This window comes from Myxine glutinosa, chromosome 2, assembly GCF_964187855.1.
Source record: "Myxine glutinosa chromosome 2, kmMyxGlut1.1, whole genome shotgun sequence".
Classification (NCBI taxonomy): domain Eukaryota; kingdom Metazoa; phylum Chordata; class Myxini; order Myxiniformes; family Myxinidae; genus Myxine; species Myxine glutinosa.
The window spans coordinates 172,536,024-172,556,427 of record NC_136262.1 but is presented as its reverse complement, the minus strand read 5'-3'; the positions used below and the strand labels follow the sequence as shown (position 1 = coordinate 172,556,427).

General features: G+C 43.7%; 1 protein-coding gene across 1 annotated transcript in view; it reads left to right on the top strand.

Annotated features, from left to right (window-relative positions):
- Positions 1-18,833, top strand: part of HTT (huntingtin) — a 778,980-nt gene extending 760,147 nt beyond the window's left edge. Inside the window, exon 68 of the mRNA XM_078772674.1 lies at positions 17,771-18,833. Coding sequence (XP_078628800.1) covers positions 17,771-17,984 — 214 coding nt within the window. The 3' untranslated portion in view covers positions 17,985-18,833. The remainder of the gene's footprint in view (positions 1-17,770) is intronic.
- Positions 18,834-20,404: the final 1,571 nt, after the last annotated feature.

Below are 20,404 nucleotides of genomic sequence, written 5' to 3'. Positions count from 1 at the left end.
ATGAACGATATGTCGCGATGAAACGCTCTGACGCTATGAACGCTATGACGCTATGAACGATATGATGCTATGACGCTATGAAAAAACAAGTACAAAAAGTTTTAATTAAAACAAAAGCCGCGTCGATGTTACACAATGCCTAGATGCAGCTGTGCCTATAATGTCGATGTTATAGGCACAGGACATTCCTATTGATTCGATTACTTGATATTATTTTTGTGCAAAGTGAAAATATATCTCGGCAATTTCCCGTGTGTGGCGACGAATTTTTTATATATCTCGGCATTTTCCCGTCTGTTATTTCAGGCGGTGTATGACTGACCATGCCGCGATTTAAAAAAAAATATATCTCGGCAATTTCCTGTGTGTGGCGACACGTGAACGAAGCTATGCTCCTCTCTCCACATTATTGTGACGACGTATAAATTAAATATTTTATCGTGACGATTGTCATCAACTGGACGAATTTTTAATATATCTTGGCATTTTCCCATCTGTTATTTCAGGCGGTGTATGACTGACCATGCCGCGATTTAAAAAAAATATATCTCGGCAATTTCCCGTATGTGGCGACACGTGAACGAAGCTATGCTCCTCTCTCCACATTATTGTGATGACGTATAAATTAAATATTTCATCGTGACGATTGTCATCAAATGGACGAATTTTTAATATATCTCGGCATTTTCCCGTCTGTTATTTCGGGCGGTGTATGACTGACCATGCCGCGATTTAAACAAAATATATATATCTCGGCATTTTCCCGTCTGTTATTTCGGGCGGTGTATGACTGACCATGCCACGATTTTAAAAAAATATATCTCAATGGACTTGAAGTTACAGGCCTTTGAGAATTCATTTCGTTCTATAAAGGGCAACTTTCATCGGATTTTCTTCCCGTTTTTTTTCAACCGAGTCTAAAACTATGTTAACGACTGTGAAAAATGAAATGATATATCGAATTTGATTTGAAATAAAACTGTGTGAGAGAGGAAGACACCACGGGCCTACAAAACAGGCCTCAAAGCTATGCGAGTTAATAAAATGGTGGATATTTGTTTTTATGAAGCCTCGCCCACAATGGGTGGAGCTATGGTTCCCAGAATGGGTGGAGCTTTGAGGTTTTGTCTTCTCTGCAAGAACAACAAGAAGAACAAGAAGAAGAACAAGAACAACAGCAGAGGGCACTCTATGACCAGCGTCTTGCGACGAGGCTAAAAAAATCGCTATGACGCTATGAACGCTATGAACGCTATGACGCTATGATGCTATGAAAAAAAAAATCGCTCGCTTTGCCAAGGGGCTCGCTCCCCCCCCCCCCCCCATTCCCCTCCCCTCCCCTTCCCCTTCCCCCTCCCCTCCCCCGCCCGGCAATGCCGGGTACTTCTGCTAGTATATATATACAGGGGGCTGCAAAAGTAGGTATACAGTAATGAAAAACAAAACGTGCGCACAAAACGTATTTTATTGATTATACAAGCATATCAATAATAACATATCAATAATAAACATATCAATAATAAACATATTAATCCCTCAAATGTTCAAACTGTTTGCCCCCGGCATTCAAACACTCCACTAGTCGAGTGTGGACACCCATGCACACTCTGGCACAAAGGTCTTTATCAGCATCAATTTCCTGGCAAGCCTCCCGTATGAACTGAATCATGGCATCAACAGAACGTGGCTTGCGTGCAAAAACCCTGTCTTTTACACATCCCCAGAAAAAGAAGTCCATAGGGGTGAGATCCGGCGAACTTGGTGGCCAGTCAACAGCTCCCCGACGTCCAATCCACCTGTTGGGAAATTCTTTGTCAAGTAGCGCACGCACAGTGAGTGCGAAGTGCGGTGGCGCCCCATCCTGCTGAAAGTAGAAGTCGTCCTGCTGCTGTTGTTCGCGTACCTGTGCTATGATTGTATCCGTCAGCATGTTCAGATGCACGTGTTGATCGACAGTCCTGTGCAGAATGATAGGTCCAACGACACCTTTGCAGGACAGGCCAGCCCTGTCACCCCAGGTTGATTGAGCTGTTGCTCAATCGTGACTTTAGGGTTTTCAGTTGCGTAGTACACACAATTGTGCCGATTAACGGCACCCGATAGCTTAAAGTTTGCTTCATCGGACCACACGGTTTTGCGCAGAATGCTGTCACCCTCTCGTTCCTCATTCAGGATGGCTTCGCAAAATTGTAAACGCCGATCCAAGTCATCCTCTAGTAAACCATGTATCAATCGTGGCATGTACATTTTCAGTCCTGCACGGTGCATCAAACGACCCAACGATCTGCGTTCAATACCCAATTCAGATGACGCCCTGTTTTTAGATTTCTGAGGGCTCTGGGTAAATGCCAGGTCAACTTGCATTGCATTCTCTGGCGTTGTCATGGTGACTGGTCGACCACTCTTCGGCGAGTTGTGGATAGACCCCGTCCTCTCAAATTTGTCACGTATCCGGTAAATCGTGAGCCTCGTTGGTGGAGGCGATGCAAATGTTTCTTGCCACTGCTGTCGCACACGTTCACTATTCTCTGTCTTCCAGTACTGTTTCAAAATCCATTTGCGCTCCTCGTCCGTTGAATTACCAGCCATCTTTAAATTTCCACTTCACCTGCAAATAATAGATGTATTATAGAAAAAATTACGAAAATAAAAATATTAAAAATGGTGATAATGATTTTAATGAATTAAATGAATTCTAGTATTAAATGAATCCTAGCACCACTATTATAATACTGGTATAATCCTTACTGTATACCTACTTTTGCAGCCCCCTGTATATATATATATATATATATATATATATATATATATATATATATATATATATATATATATATATATATATATATATATATATGTATGTATGTATGTATGTATATGTATGTATGTATGTATGTATGTATGTATGTATGTATGTATGTATACACACACCACCAGTCAAAAGTTTTAGAACACCTCAATTTTTCCAGTTTTTATTGAAATTTAAGCAATTCAAATCCAGTGAATAACCTGAAATGGTACAAAGGTAAGCAGTAAACTGCTCGAGGTTAAAAAAAAAAAAAAAAAAAGTTTAGGTTAGCAAAAACGGGAAAATAATGTAAATTGCACAGTTTTATTGTAAAAAAGGCCTTCTTCAGGGAACAAGTAATGGGTTAACTTACAGCTGTTCTGACTCAATGTAAGTAAATTAAGCCTTGAAAGTTGATGCAAACAATTCCTACAGGTGTCCCAACCTCTGCCGATTACTTCATTACAAACCCCCTGTCTGTGTAAAAGCAGTATTGGAACAGACTGTTATTACACCCTCTGAAGCATTATTTGGACAATATTGCACTGCAGGAAGTAGTATATTGGAAACTGGGGGAAACTCTGACAGGAAGAGGTCTGGCAGACCCAAAGCCACAACAGAATCAGAAGACAAGTTTCTGAGAGTCAACAGCTTGCGTGATAGGCGGCTCACAGGACAACAGCTTCAAGCACAGCTTAACACTGGTTGAAGTAAGCAAGTCTCAGTTTCAACTGTGAAGAGAAGACTTTGAGCTGCATGTTTGACAGGTCGAGTGGCAGTAAGAAAGCCATTGCTAAGATGGCAAAATAAGAAAAAGAGGCTTGCCTGGGCCATGAAGCACCTCCAGTGGACTACTGAAGACTGGAAGAAGGTCTTATGAACCGATGAATCAAAATTTGAAATCTTTGGTTCATCAAGCAGGGTTTTTGTTCGCCGTCGAGTAGGCGAAAGGATGGTTCCTCAGTGTGTGACACCAACTGTCAAACATGGAGAAGGAAGCGTGATGGTCTGGGGCTCTTTTGCTGGATCCAGAGTCGGCGACTTGCACAGAGTGACTGGCACCCTGAACCAAAAGGGCTACCACAGCATTTTGCAGCGCCATGCAATACCCTCTGGTATATGCCTAGTTGGTCAGGGGTTCATCCTACAGCAAGATAATGACCCTAAACACACCTCCAGGCTATGTCAAAACTACCTTCGAGGAAAAAAACAAGACAGTAGGCTTCAAATCATGGAATGGCCAGCACAGTCTCCAGACTTAAACCCCATCGAGCTGGTTTGGGATTAACTGGACAGAAGGGTGAAAGTAAAGCAACCTACAAGTGCAACACATTTGTGGGAACTTCTGCAACAGTGTTGGGAAGAACTTCCCAAACAATATGTTATGAATTTGGGTAGTGATATATGTAGAGCAGAGTAGATCTGAGTAGGTACCATGCTTCGTGTGTCGCGGTAAGGAACACTTCCTGTAATAAGTCATGTGTGGGCGTTTTGTCGGTTAAGGTGTATAACTGTGGATCTACCAGGAGATTCGAGTGATAGGTAGTGTAGGGGTTAATGAGTAGAGCCCTTGTATGTCTCACCTGGTAGTCAAACCTTTGTCCCTTATGGCACTACAGATCACATAGACATTGGTTAGGATTCCCTTCGTACAACATTAGTGACGCCCTTTCCCCCTGACATGACTTCGGAAGAACGCAGGCCAGAACACCGCCACGAATGGCCGCCACCATTTACACCTCCGAGAGGCCTATCCGCCTCGCATAGCACGTGCTATAACACAAGGAGCGGGAGTGAGAGTGGCGCAGTGGGCGTGCACCGGGGTGAGCTGGCGAGTCGGTGGAGGCTCTGATTGGCAGGACAGTGCGCCAATGCTGACGTCATCGGCCAGAGATATTAACGGGGGGCCGGACACCTTTTGAGAGAGAGTTCGTGTGCATGAGAGAGTCAGAGTTCGAGTGACGAGTTGGTGTTGAGTTGAGACGAGTTCACTCCTGTCCCCTGGCAGTTCAGTAGAGAGTGACATTCCTGAGTCGCGAGCAGTTGGATTCGTGGTCGAGAGTTGGTTTTGCAGTGCGCAGTTGGCAGTGAGCAGTTGAGAAGCGAGTTGGAAGGATGAGACGTGCAGACACACCTGCGTTCTCTCCGTTCCTGTCTTTTCGTGCTTCGTGTGGGGATCGACCTCTTGTGAAGCCGCTGGCCTGCGTTGGGTGCTTTGGAGCTTGGTGCATGGACCTCGTGCACGGCGTGAGGATCGGAGCTTGGAGCGAAGCCTCGTGGGTACATCGGGGCTGAACGGAGCCGCGTGTTGGACGGCGGCCAAAGCCAACGACGAGACCAGATAAGACCGAGGTCCGCGTACACTGTACACGACGAGACATTTTCTTTTGGTATTCATATCTCCCCTGGTTGTATTTGATTTCTGGTGTGCGGGAACCCGAAGTAGGATCCGGCGCATGCTTTTTTACTGTCTTTGCTTTTCCTGAATAAACCCTTATATTATTTTTGTACATATATCTGAACGCAGTTTACCGGGTGGTTGATTTCAATAGTTAAAGCTGTGGGGACTTTCGCCGCTTCCCTCCATTCCGCGCGCTTAGGGGCTTTCGGTTTTGGAATCCGCCATTGAGTTTCCGCCTCGGAGTTGAAGCCTTCGTGATCGGCATCCGCGACCGCCAGATATTAATTTCGGCGGTTGCGCGACAAATATTTGATTTCCATTGTAGAAGGAATGCCACGAGTGTGTTCGGCGGTTATATCTGCAAAAGGTGGCTACTTTGCTGAGTCAAAAATTTAAATTAAATTTTGTTAAACAAAATGATTCTATGATTTCTTTTTTTATCTAAAATTGTTTATTTGTTCTATGCTTAATTTCAGAGTACATTGAGACATTAAACTGCGTAAATTTCAATAAAAACTGGAAAAATTGAGGTGTTATAAAACTTTTGACCGGTAGTGTATATACATATATATATCGTGTCTTGTAACTACAGTGCAGTAATTGGTCTTATTTTGATTCGATCCCCATGAAAATTGTGTTTGAAACTAATATTGAATGACTAGGTTACATCCGACTGTAAAGAATTAACAATTAGTCTTTTTCTCGTGAAGGCTCGTGTTGAACTGCATCAGCGTACAGGTAGAATAATGGGTGCAACAACACGGAATGCTAACCGCTATAGGAAGCAAGGATGAGCTGGCGTTTTGGTCGTTAACCCCTCGTCGGAGCAGAGAGATGTTTGCGTTACCTCCATCAACCTTCTGTTATTTTCATTCATCATTGCACCTGACTGTATTTTGGCAGTTTACATCTGTCCTGTCGCCAGGTTTTTGTGCATGACAGTGTTGCTTTGGCACTTGATGCCCAAGAAACGTTCGTGCTAATTTGCGCAGCGCTGGGTCAGAAGCACATTTCGAACCTGCGGAGTACAGAGGTGAGGCACAGGTGGAGATGTGTGTTTTGCACGACAGGCCGATATCTCAAGGATTTTTCAGTTCACGTTATTTGGGGAAAGGACAGGTGGCTTTCTTACAGCATCCATTGATGTCTATTTCCCCCACTATGTTGGTGTTTTTGCATTGTGCCCACTGAAGTGGAATCGATGTATTCCTCCACAGTCGAGAGTAAAATGACACGGCAAGAACGCTATCCCACAGAGTCGTGTAAAAAGCACACGTTGAATTGCAACTCACAATTATACTATAAACACCGTGTGCTCAAATTGCGTGTTGTGCAGCATCCGAAGTGCACACGGTTATAAGGAGGATGGTGCAGTGTGTTGCTACACGTTGCTTTTAGAACTAAGCTTGTTTTTTGCAATTCACAATGTGTGACTTTTATACAAATTGTTACGTGCGTGCGGGAGCATATTTCATTCTTCTGGCAGTCATTTGAGCTGTAGCTGAGATATATATCTCGTGAGTCTACCAGGCAGAATCTAATTACGTAGCAGCCGTGGGATAGACTGAACCCTGCAAATTTGATGAATATTGGCCTTGCCATTCTAAAAATATTGAAACTAAGTCAGGAACAATGCAGATTGTTCAAAAGGTGTAACATTCGCCAAAACTATCATCTGTAATTTCTTATTTATCTACATTGCCATCATTGTTGATTAGATATATAGGCCGAAAGTGACACGGGTTATTGCTCTTGCTGCAAAGTATGCACTTCATTGCTGAAATGTTGCAAGGAAAAATGCAAAAAATATTTACAAGTTGTAGCTGCAGAAACATCTCCCACATTCTTTCTTTCCTGCCATGCACACCTTCACTCTGCAGGTGCATCTTGTAATCGTGAAACATTTGAGCACAGCATTGCTTTTTTTCATTCAACTCTGGCCCAATAATCCAAGGAAAAGATCTGTGCCGCAAACCTCACACGCTATCTGCATAAAGTAGGAACGGGAATGTTTGTGTGAACATAATTTTTCTTTTGTCGTGCTCCATTATTTCATTTCCCGTGTGTGATGCACCCGTAATTGTGAATTTAAAGGTCCCACGTAATTCAAAAGTTTCTGGTTATTTATATATTAACTTGACCTTCCTAGTGAAGACATCACCCATGTTTCTTTTTTTAAATCAACAATGGGATAATTAGACCAATATTTTGAACATTTGTAGTGTTTTTCACAACTTGCTATGCCCCGCCCCTCAAAAAATTGGAGTTCAGCGAACCGCAGGTCACGTGACCGGTGACGTCATCTCCAGAACGAAGTCCATGCCATCTCGATTCGCTATACTTCGGCCCGCGATCGGTTCCGTGTAATTTGTACGTACTCTACTTTTGATTTGCTTGATCTTGATCTGAGGTATGCTGAGACACGTGTGTCACGCCTCGCCTCGTTGATAAGCCCACAAGGTCGCTCCGTGGAGCGGCCTGCACATATTCAACTATGTGTGAACTCATTTATGAATGGTTGTACAGACCCCTACTTCTCACTAAAAGTGGAAACAGAATGTAAATTGGAGTTAAAACAAGTGTTTGATTTTTATCAAGGAAATGCACGTGGTGCGTGCTTGCGAGCGAGCTGCGTTCTGGAGGTGACGTCACATGGATTACGTCATCGGCTTTGAGGTATGGGGCAGAATTTTTAGGGGCGTTCCCAAGTGGTTCGGTTTTCTTTCATTTTTATGTTTCAGAGTGAATATAACAAAAAAATCAATGCCGTATTTGAATTCACCATAAAAAGACATTTGGATGACATCAAATGCATTTTGAGTGAGATTCCGTGTCTGTGGACCTTTAAAAATGACGTTGCATTCCAGCTGTTTGACTCGATTTCGCAAAATATGGAGTTCAATTATTTTGGAAATACAGAAAGTGGTGGAACAGGAGATGAGATGAAGAGATGCAGAAAGTGGTGGAGAGGAGTGAAAGGAGGCATTTGAGTAGCATAGACGAAAAAATGAGCTTGGAGAAGATGGAGATAATGTGGGTCGGACAGCAGAGGGAGAAATTAAACATCAGGTTGGAGGGAAAGGAGATAAGGCAGAGGAGTAGGTTTGTGTACCTAGGTGGAAAGGTGTCTGGTGATGGTGGTTCGTAGGAGATACAAGTGTGTGCGAATGCATGGAGAAAAGTGAGGTTTCATGGTGGAAAGGAAGTGGCCTGAGGTTGTGTAATGCTAGCATATCGATACGGTCTGGAGATTGTGGCACTGACAAACAGCAACAACAGAGGCTGCAGGTCTGTGAGACCAACTGGGTCAGGAGGATTGTGGAGTGAGGAGTGTGGATTAGAGGGAGGATTGACAAACTGAGGGAGGAGATCAGTGTGCAGATGCGGTTGACAGGAAGAAATGGTAAATATAGACTTGTGAAGAGAGCAGATTTGTTGAAAGAGTGAGGCAGGAGGAGACGGGGTACACTGTGGTTAAGATGTGAGTATTGTGTGAGGAGGGATGTCAGAAAGGTGTAGGTGGATGGAGAGTGAAGAGAGATGACTGGTGATAGAGGGTGGTGGAGAAGTGTTTTGGACAGAGCAAATACCAGTCGGCTCATCCCATATAAGGGGATTTTAGGAATAGCATATTATATTGTCATCACCAAAGGCACAATAATTGTATTAGGCAAGGTTTTCCTTTGATCCAGAAGTCATTTGTTAGATTCTCTGTTTGGATTTCCATAACGGTGAATTACCTGTTTACTGTTTGCCTCAAACCAAGAATGCACGGGTGGTTTTATGTGTTGTACCATTGCTACCTCCACTCCTCTACCCATGATTTTTATTACATTGTCAGATGCTGCAAATGCACTGCTTCAGCCACGAGCCCTACAACACCTTAATTTAATTTGAATACTTATTTGGGAGCATTTTGAAGGCTGTGCCAGTCCTCAAGTACCTAAGTGCATTTGACATTTAATTTCTCTCTAAAGCTGTTCGTGCTCTCGATGCTTCATGTAATTTATATCCGAGCACGTGTACATGCAGCAATCAAGCTTGCTATCCTCAGATATCAAAACACGATGTGCATTTATCACATGCCAGTCAATTTAATTTTGCGGAAAGGGTTTGTTTTTGGTCAAAATGCTCTACCTGTGGGGAAATTGTTTTTTTGTGCTGCTTTCAGAGCAAGGCAGGATGTCAGAAAGGTATTGGTCGAAACTGCTTTGGCAGCACTCATGCTCTGTAAAGAGTATGGTAAATCAATATTTCAAATCGAATTGAATCAAGTTTATTTGTCACATGTAACAGATACAACAGGTGTGCCTCTTTTTTTTTTTTTCTTCTTCTTTTTTTGTATACAAGATCGAGGCTCGTGAAAGAGCTAACATTAATCACACGAAAAGTCAAACCGACACACAAAACACAAAAAACAAGGGGAGCGGCAGACAAGATGGGGAGAGAGGGGGAAGGACACAAACACAACATTTGAGAGCAGGGACATCGGGAGGACTTGGGGGGAGGTGGGAGAGGTATAAAACATATGAACACTACAAGGACTCTGGGTGAATTAGCGGGGTTAGAAAAGATCAAGGTTTTGGATGGGGGAAGATAAGAGATGGTGGTGAACAGCTGTTTTAAAGACCTGGAGGGAGGAGTGGGATTGAATGGAGTGGGGGAGTTTGTTCCAGAGGCGGGAGAAAAGGGGAATGAAAGAGTGAAGGTGAGCAGAGAGCCTAGATTTTGGCAGTTTAACCATAAGAGGGTTGCAGGCAGATCTTGTGCGACCTGAAGGAATATTGGGGGGACAGAGCACAGAGAGAGCTGGGGGAGCAAGGCCGCAGAGGAGTCGGTAGAAGACAGAAAGACCACCAACCTGCCTGCGGTGAGTGAGTCAAAGGCCCTCGGAGTTAACTTCATCGCAGGAGATTCCAATGATTCTGAAAGCTTTGGCTTCAACAGCGTGAATTCGAGCTAGGTGTGAGGCAGGAGCACCAGCCCAGAGGGGGGAACAGTATTCCATTGAGCTGCGGATGAACGCCTTGTATGTGGTGAGGAGCTCAGGTGTGCCAAGGAAGGACTTCGCACGACGGAGGATGCCCAGTCGGTGACTGGCTTTGGAGGCCAGCTTGGAAATGTGGTTTTCCCAAGAAAGATCATGGCAGATAGTGAGACCCAAAAGCTTGAGCGACAGAACTTCTTGGAGAGGATTGTTGAGAAAGTAGATGGGAGGGTTTTCCAGTCGGTCCTTTCGGAGAGACATTGTAAGAGTGAGATTTGTCAGGATTGAAAGACATGTTGCACTTGTTTGGCCAGTCTGTGATTTTGTCCAGGTCTGCAGAGAGTGAGGAGGCTGCAGACTGCCGATCTGAGGGATGAGGAATGGAGCGGCAGATAGTGGAGTCATCAGCAAAGAGATAGAGAGGATTTTCCAGATAGTCGGAGATATCATTGATGAAGACCAGAAATAGCACAGGGCCCAGAACACTACCTTGGGGAACTCCAGCAGAACAGGAAGGGGAGATGAGAGAAATCCATTCAGGGCCACACGTTGCCTACGACCAGAGAGGAAGTCCGCAAGCCATGAGTGGAGATTTCCATGGATACCATAGGAGGAGAGTTTGGTGAGCAGAGCTGGGTGCCAGACCGTATCGAAGGCACGTGATATGTCAAGTGAGACAGCTCTGATTTCCTGTTTGGCATTGAGGACCTCCATCCATTGTTGAGACAGCAGAAGCAACATGTCCAGAGTAGAATGACCTGGTCTGAATCCAAATTGATGATCAGAGATCAAGCCATTGGAGAAGAGGAAGGATTTGATATCCGAAGCAATGATGGATTCCATGACTTTGCTGATAATTGGAAGCAGGCTGATTGGTCTGTAGTTGCAAGGATCTGTTTTTGCACCTTTTTTGTGTAAAGCGGTAATGTTTGCTGATTTCAGAGATGCTGGCAGATGACCTTGAGCAAAAGAGAGGGTGAAAAGAACAGAGAGAGGGTGAGATAGAGCGGCAGAGCAGGATTTTAGGACCCGTTGGCTGATGCCGTCTGGTCCAGTTGCAGAATCAGAGTCGAGGTTTGATAAAAAAAACTTCACCTTGTCAGGAGAGAAGGACACAGAGTCCAGGAGCAGTTGGGTTCGACTGGGAAAGGTGGGAACAGAGAGAGATGGGTTTGGGACTAAAGATTTTGAGGCAAACACAGAGTTGAGGCATTCGGCTTTGTCACGTGCGGTGTCAACTGTGTAGCCATTTGAGGTAAGGGAGGGGATGGAGGGGGAACAAACACCAGAAACGGATTTGACCAGACGCCACCAGGATTTGGAGGAAGGAGACAGGTTTGAGAGTTCAATCTTGAGTGTGGAGAGATAGTGCTTCCTGGCTCTCCTGAGGGTAGACACGCACTTGTTTCGAGGTTGGTGGAAGGAACTGAGATTGCCTTCAGTTGGATTTGCCTTCCAAGAGGCAAAGGCAAGTTGTTTTAGGGCAACTGCCTCACCACAAGATTCAGTGTACCATGGACGGGAGGAAGGGTAAGACAACTGAAGACGAGATGGGATAAATCTGTGCATGAGAGAGAGAAGTTTGCTTTGGAAGAATTCCCGGGAAGAATTTATGTCAGAGGCAGTCGAGATGGAAGACCAGTCCAGATGATTGATGGCTGCTTGCAGACCGTGCCAGTCGGCCTGAGTGAAATGCTAGGCTCGTCGGCGCTGAGGAGGCTCTCTGAGAATGGCCAGAGAGATGTCCACTTTAACAAGCACATGATCAGAAGAACCGATTGGAGCAGAAGAAGAGCAGCAGACTTTTGCAGGGGAGTTGGTCATAACCAAGTCCAGAAGAGAAAATACTCCGTTGACTGAGATCCGGGTCGGGAAATTGACAGATTGTGTCGGTCCCAATGAGTCGCAGAAGTTCTTTGCTGAGGTGCCATGGCTGGTGAGAGATGAACCCACACCCAGCCAGCTGGCATGATGACAATTGAAGTCGCCACATATGAGGAAGAGAGAGTTTGGATGAGTTGATAGAAGTTGGTCCATGTTGTCCGACAGCGAAATGTAAATGGAGTCATCACTATTTGGAGGACGGTACAGAACACATATGAACAAAAGGTGGGAGCGGAGAGGAAGCCGTAGCCAGAGGTACTCCTGGGGGTGGAGTGGAGAGAGGGCAGTGCAGGGAGAGTGAGGAAGAGAGTTCTTGATAAAGATAGCCACCCCGCCACCAGGACGAGGCTCAGGTCTATCATACCGGAGGAGGGAGTAACCAGGAAGAGATATTAAGGAATCAGAGACATCTTGAAGGAGGAAAGTTTCTGTTAAGCAGATCAAGTCTGGATTGTCAGAAGCAACCTGAATGGAGAGATCAATCAGGTTTGAGCGAAGGCCCCGGATGTTTGAGGTCCATACCGTTAATGAAGAGAGAGGGGCAGCATCGGGTGCAGGACAGGGAGGGGAGGGGTAGGGTCAGATGAAGGGTGAGAGGGGGAGGTAGGAAGAGCAGTTGATAGTGTCAGAGATTACAGAAGAGTTACAAGAAAGGGAAGGATGGGGAGGACGAAAGGTTTGATGGTGATGGGATGAGGCACAGTGAGGGGTTGTTTAAGGGGGGGGGGGGCAGAGGAAAGTAGAAGGTTGGGGGAGGTGGAGGTATGAGATAGAAGGGAGACGAAGTGGGGAGGAGGCAGCTTTGAGAAGGAGAATTTGGGAGGGATGGTTGGGGGGGAGATTTGAAGGGGAGGGGTTGGGGGAGAGAGTTGAATGGGAGGGGCAAGGGGGGAGTTTAGGAGGGGAAGGGCAAGGGGGGAGTTTAGGAGGGGAGGGGCAAGGGGGGAGTTTAGGAGGGGAGGGGCAAGGGGGGGAGATTTGGAGGGGAAGGGCAAGGGGGGAGATTTGGCGGGGAGGGGCAAGGGGGGAGTTTAGGAGGGGAGGGGCAAGGGGGGAGTTTAGGAGGGGTGGGGCAAGTGGGGAGATTTGGAGGGGAGGGGCAAGGGGGGAGTTTAGAAAGTGGATGATTAATGAAAGATGAACATTTATAACAAATTGGGTTTGTTGTGATTTTCAAGTTAGCGATCCGTTTAAGAACGATGGAGGAGGGGTGGAATGAATGAGAATTTAGAGCATGGAGTGATTTGGAATCATAAGAGATTGAATATTTTTTTGAAATGGAATGAGTTGAAATATGAAATGAAATGTGAAATGTGAAACTCTTACAGTGAAATGATGACTTACAAGCCTAACCTACAGTGCAAAACATTTCGAATTAAAAAGCAATAAACTGAAAAGAGCGATAATACACAATAATAATACACATTGGAATAAAAAAGATATGAAATAAAAAATAAAATATATATACAATATACATACAAATTGTTGCGGAAATGGCTTCTAAGGATTAACAATGTGTCGCTTAGAAATAGTTATTTCCATCGTGCATTTTTAGCGTTATAGTGAGGTACGTTAATTGTAATAGAATGTGTCGATATTTGTACAGAAAGGCTGTCGTCTCCCCTCCCAATGGTTGCTTCTAAAAACCCTTCTTCAGCCATTTTTAATGTTTCACCTTCTGTAATTGTTTGTTCTTTATGTGCTTTTGGGGAATAGCGGCCTGACGGATCAACTGAGGCACAGGTTTTGGCACGCTTTTACAGGGTCTCCAGCATTCGCAAAAGACCAAGAAGGTTTGAGGCGGGGCTTCGGCTTAAGGGGTACCTGATGCACCAATGGGCGCAGAGCAGGCAGGTCTAGGTGACGGCGCACCCTGTGACGTCGGTCAACATGATAAAAGCACTGACGGACAGGACACGGTTGTTCTTGTCTGTGGTTCAATGGGAGAAGGTGTGTTTCAAGGAAGTTCCATGGAGGTGGAGCCTCCATTTCCACTAACCCCATTCACTCCTCATCTAGCCACAGCAGTTTGATCCAGTTCCCTTGCTGTTTCTGGTTGCCCGAGTTCAATGGCCATTCCGGGTTCCGCGTGGGCTGCAATTGGGTACTCCTGTCCTCTGGTCTTTTTCTTGCAGTGCCTGAGGCCCTAAGGATAGGCTATTTAGGGATCTATCATCGTTCGAATCCCCTGGGCGTGTATTGCATTTATTGTAAATAGAATTGTAATCACTAACTCCGCCACCTAAGGTGGATGGATGTAGGTTATGTTTTCACCCCTGTCTGTTTGTCTGTGAGCAGAATATCTCAGAACGAAATTTGGTGGACAGGTTGGGTGAGTGACGAGGACAAATCTATTCAATTTTGGTGAAGATCCAAAACTGGATGTGAGATTTTTTTTTTAAAGTGATTTTGCACCATTGAGAGATGGTGTATAGCACTTTATTTCAAAAAGTTGTGGACGAGTTGTGACAAAACTAGATGGATGAGTCAGTTGGGTGACGAGAAGAAGCTAGTTAAATTTTCGTTCAGGTCCGGATGGAGATCTGGCCTATCAGTAGGATACAAAACGTATGCTGTTCAGCCTTGCAGCGGTATGTGCTCTACCAAGTGTCCGTTCTATTTGCATTCCTATCCCACACCTCCTCCCTACCCTCCCCCCTCTACATTTGAATAATTCACTCTTTGAACTCACTTTGTCCCTGTTTGGGCTTTTTCACTGTCACTATTGCTGCTTTTATAATCCTTTAGAGGATAATCTGGGCTTGAGCGAGTATCACTCCGTTGGACTTAGTCTCATGCTGGATGCAGTGAGCATCTTACACCGACAGTTTGAGTGCTTGGTGTGAAGAGAAAGCTGTCACACCTCTCGATCAGCCAATGACGATCCAAATTTTGGTAGGTATGAGGGGGATGGTCTTCACCCTTTGAAGAACAACCCAATCACAATTTAATAGACTGTTTATTTCCCGTTTACATGCACATGGAGAAAAGGTTTCAAATATGCCGTGAGAACCCTTTCTGAGAGTATTCAACCAAGTGTGTTGTATTTATAGTTATTTGTCAGGAGGCCTACGTGTCGAAACATCAGCATGAAAGGAAGAGATTAAAGGAATGGTCAGGGGGAGGTCAATTGCCCCTCCCTGCCACTTCAGCAGAAAAAACAAGCCACGTTCACAATAACAGCCATGCACTCAAGGCCATGGCTTGCACAACAGATCATCTCAACTGCCTGGCATCCCAAGAGGATGAGACACTTCCCTCTTTCCTCCTATTGCCTGGGAACAGCAGTTCATACATTTTGAGTATTCAAAATATATTTTGAGTATAAGAAATACATTTTTAAATCCCACAGGTATATATGCAAATAGTCCCGTGATCTGGCTCGCAGCATCATGACTGGTTGGCCGACATGACCACCATACACTGAGCTTTTAGAGGTATGAGCCTTGGCTTTGTAACTGGTGTTGGAGGTACTGGAGGCGATGTGTTGCGCATTCCCATGATTGATGCTTGTGTCATGTTGCCATGTCATAAGCGGCACGTTGCCATCTGGTCTTTTATTGTGCCCGACCATAACCCCACCTCCCGTTTTGTGTGCATCAAAGCAAAGACAATGTGTTTGTGTGGCAGACGACCATTGCTGTTTACATTTCATGTACCTTCAGATGGAATGGGATGCCCTCTGTGCCTAATTATTTCTGCCTTAATTATTGATGCCCTAATTATTTAAATGAATTTGATTTAATGGTGGCAAATAAATTATTGTGTGGTGTGTCGGCTGGAGGCTCCAAAAAGTATGACCTTTAAAATCTCCTTCTTTAAAATAGACCTGAGTGTGCCCAAGGAAGCCATCCGGTATTGGGGGTGAAGTATTGCACAATGTGGATGACGCTTATGTCATGTCACCATTGTTAGCTCGAAGCGGCGTTTCTGGTCAATGTGCTCCTTTCGTTTAATTCATTACTCGATCTGTGCCTTGCTGCCTCGTCAAGTTAGGGGAATACATAGGTGTGTGTGTGTGTGTGTGTGTGTGTGTGTGTGTGTGTGTGTGTGTGTGTGTGTGTGTGTGTGTGTGTGTGTGTGTGTGTGTGTGTGTGTGTGTGTCCGCGCAAAAGTTTGTTGTATTCACTTTTGTGGTGCTGTTTCCCATTAAATATTTGTGGGAAGTGTGCTGCAATATTGGTGGATAATAATTCTAATTTCTGTGAAAATCTATTTAATATCACAGTTGCTACCTTTAACTATATAAAATAAGCTAGGTAATTTAATTTTTATTTTTTATTTTATTTTTTTGCTATGCTCATTATATTATCACGTGCTATTAATATCCACTTACCACAAAGAAAATGTGCAAGAAAGTTTGTGGATTTTTGTACATTAGAGAATAATGAACTATTGAAGTAATCAACACCATTTATATGATGCGAATTGCAATAAACCAAAATAAAAGTTACAATTTAGTGAATGCCTTAATTACAAGAAATTGATGGTGGACGTGAAAGACCCCATGGTGTCCATTAAAGACCCCATGGAGCTATTGCCAGCACCATTAACAAATTCCTTCCCCCTCCCACTGCTGGGCAGGCAATGGCACACCACCCAATATAACCCTTGCTCAGGCAACTGCTTTGGCGACACTGATGCTCTGTGACGTATGAGTGATATCACTAATAATTTTATGGATTAATCCTAAAGTATCAATATCATTGGAATCACCCAGACTTATTTTATGGTTAGGGTTAACATATATATATATATATATATATATATATATATATATATATATATATATATATATATATATATATATATATATAACATTAACATATATATAAATATATATATATATATATATATATATGTATGAATCAAACTGTGGATGCCATTTTTGTGCATCTGCCTGGTTTATTATCCCTTTATGAGTGGAGGACCTGTCTTCCCCTCCCCAATGCATAAAGACATACTAACCCAAAATTAGGGAAGGGGCTAAGATAATGTGCTGCTACGAAATAACTATACTAAGGGACCTGTATGGTGGTTGCCATTACTTCTTAACAGTTTCCCAAAACCGCAAAAAATATATATATATTTATTTGTGTGTGTGTGTGTGTGTGTGTGTGTGTGTGTGTGTGTGTGTGTGTGTGTGTGTGTGTGTGTGTGTGTGTGTGTGTGTGTGTGTGTGTGTGTATGTGTATGTGTATGTGTATAAAAGATGCTATTCCATCCTGTGTTATTTGCATTTTACCCACGTTTTGTTGTTTTCATCATTATTAGCAATACTGTACATATTAATTGATGCACAATTGAATGAAGTGAAGATTTAGAGAAAGTGGGCAAACAATATATGATGATGTGTTAAATAAATATGACATAACTGGCAACCATAAAACTGGAGATATCATGACTTGGACTGAAAACTTTGGTAATCAAACTACATTGGCACGACTCAACAATATTTATTTTATCTGTCCTTTTCTTTGCCTTTTCCTCCATTTTGAGCATTAATTTTTACACTTTGTCAGCGATGACAGAATAAGAGTTCACAAAATCGAGTATAGAACTGGACATGCAGCAATTAGTGGATCTCCTGATCATTTAGCAACTCTGTGAACGTTTGATCTTCTTGTTGTATGCCGCAATTTCTTTCTTTCGCTATCTCTTGTTACTGTTGTTGCTCCATCCTGTGTTGTTCTTAACACCACTTGCCCAGATTGCCTCTTGTTCTTGCCAGGATAGGGAGGGTCGAGAAAGCCGATGTCAACTTATTCTGCATCCTGGGCTTGGACTTTTACAGGACGCAGCTGGAAGAGGAGCTCGATCGCAGGGCCTTCGAGTCGGTGTTCGAGTCTGTAGCTGCAGAGGGAAACGCATATTCTCCTCTCTGTAGCTGCTTGGCAAAAGTTCGCTGCAGCACTCCCCTTTAATGGACTTGGGTCTAAAAAAAACGCAGCCCAGCATCATTGTCGGGCAACAAAGTGTTGCCTGCACTTCATCATATGATTAGCAAGGCTTTCCAAGCAGATAGTGGGGATTTCCTGTTTCCAGGTTGAGCCCTGGAAAATTAAACATTCTTCCAATTTATTTATTATATGTATGTATGTACGTGTATATATATATATACACACACATAGATACATGCACACACAGGCACTCCAATGCTATCTTGGTTATAAGTTGTAGTTGGTATTTGTATTTTGAAACGCATTTGAATGTCTGTAGTAAATTTCCAGGTAGCATTCACATTGCTGTACGCCATTGTAGGCTGTACTGTTGGTGTTGAGCTGAACTTTCTGAGTTAAACATTGAGCTGCGGAAATAAGATGTATTTTTAAAAGTTGATCTTGTGTTGAGAATCCTCGCACTATTGTAAAATAAAAGCAAATGTTGTTCGTCTTACCAAACGATTACGTTGCACATGTGTACGTCAAGCCCACAATTGCAATCGCTGGCGAAATATCCTGTGCATATGTTTGAAAATATTGTCACTAACATATATTTTAATACAGCCATAGTGGGTTCCGATCGCAGAGGTCAATCGTCCGGGTCGGTTCATTTCGGGTGTTTTGCGGATTTGTCTCGACGTCACTTTGCGTCAAAGTGTTGAGATACCAGCCTGTGGGCACGTGTTCCCATCCAATCACATGTTTCTCCAAAAGTGGAGGTACTTTGTGCTTTGTGTGACTACTGACACCTTGAACTCTCTTGGATGGACAGGGCTTGCTGTGCATTTGCTTGTGTATTGAGCAATAATAAAAGGAACTCTGTGTCAGGTACCTCTGCTGTAATTGCTTGTGATGAATTGAGAGGGTATGTCAGGGCCTTCGTACAACAAGCCCACAGGTCTCGTCTTGCAAAAGGTCCGATCGAATAGTTTATCTCCTTATTTTGGAGAAAATTCAACCTTTTCTTATAAAACGACACTTTTGTTGGAATCGACTCTGGGTGGTTACGTATCTCCTTTTCATCGCCGTGTTTAATCTAACAGGTCCTTTCAGAATTTAAACCAAAAATGCTGTTTCTATGTCACGAGAATTGCACCATACCAGGAAACTCTTTGGGCACAACTCTTTTTTTTTGACCGACTTTCAAGCTGAGTAATTCTGCAGACTTGCTCTACTCAAACAATTTTATTTGTTCAGAAATCCTGTTGGCAGCATCACGTGCTTGCTCGCATGAGGCTTCCCAATGACTTTGGTTAAAACTTCCTAATTGCTCAGACCCCAAGAGTGTTCTCTGAGAGTCAGGGATTTGGCAGAAGCAATCTGGTAACTTGGCCGACCGACCATCCAATGGGTTTTACGGCCTCCTATTGCTGATTCACATGGAGCTCGTGCGAACCTGGTGTCCGATACCTGCTCGTACAGGAATTTCAAAATTGGCTGCTGGGATATAATAAATGATGCGATTGTTGTTAGCTTTTGATGAACAATCAGAGGGGCCCTGGTAGAGAATATGGTATCATAAATGGTCGAGTGCACGTGATCCGATTCATATTAATATAGTTAGAACTAATCAATCGTTTTTATCGATATCCTAGTCAATAGGTTATTTCTTGAAAATATGAATATATTTTATTACTATTATATTTAATAGGTCAATCAATCTAATTGATAATATTGATCTAATATAATAGATCAATAGGTTATTTTTGAAATACCGACTTCTTTCCTGGAAGTCCTAGCAGTGTCCATGTGTTTTACACCTCTCCTACCCCCCCCCCCCCTTCCCATGCCTCCTCCCCCCCCCCCCGCCATCCCTCTCCCTCCCACAGATCTCCCGATGTCTCTGTTCTCTACTGTTGTACTTGTGTGCTTCCCTCTCTCCCCCCATCTTGTCTCCCGCTCCCTTTATTATATGTTTTATGTATCCCATTGTTTTTTTGTGATTAATGTTAGCTCTTACATGAGCCTCGATCTTGTATACAAAAAAACAACATTGTGTGTTTCACACATCTGCTTGTGTGTCAAATGTACATTACCTGGCCTTCTGGTTGGGATCGTTTTTGGTATGTGAAATTCAACACTTTGTGAAATCGAATGATTTGGGGAGCTACAACGGAGTTGTTCCAAACCAGACTCGGATTGTGTGGTCGTGGTGGTTTGTATGCTCCTGTAGCTGATTTGTTGAATCATTTACTGGAAGTGCGGCTGTGACGCTGATGCAATGCCCCCCATTACCAGTCAGCTGGTACTCATTTTGCCGACCTTGGAAGGATGACAGGCTGAGTTACACCACATGGTGTTTATTCAACAGCATGACAGGGGCTGTAACTCAACACCTTAAGATATCAAGCCATCTACGTTAACCGTTAAGCCAACACCAGGCTTTCAGGTGGTGTAATAGA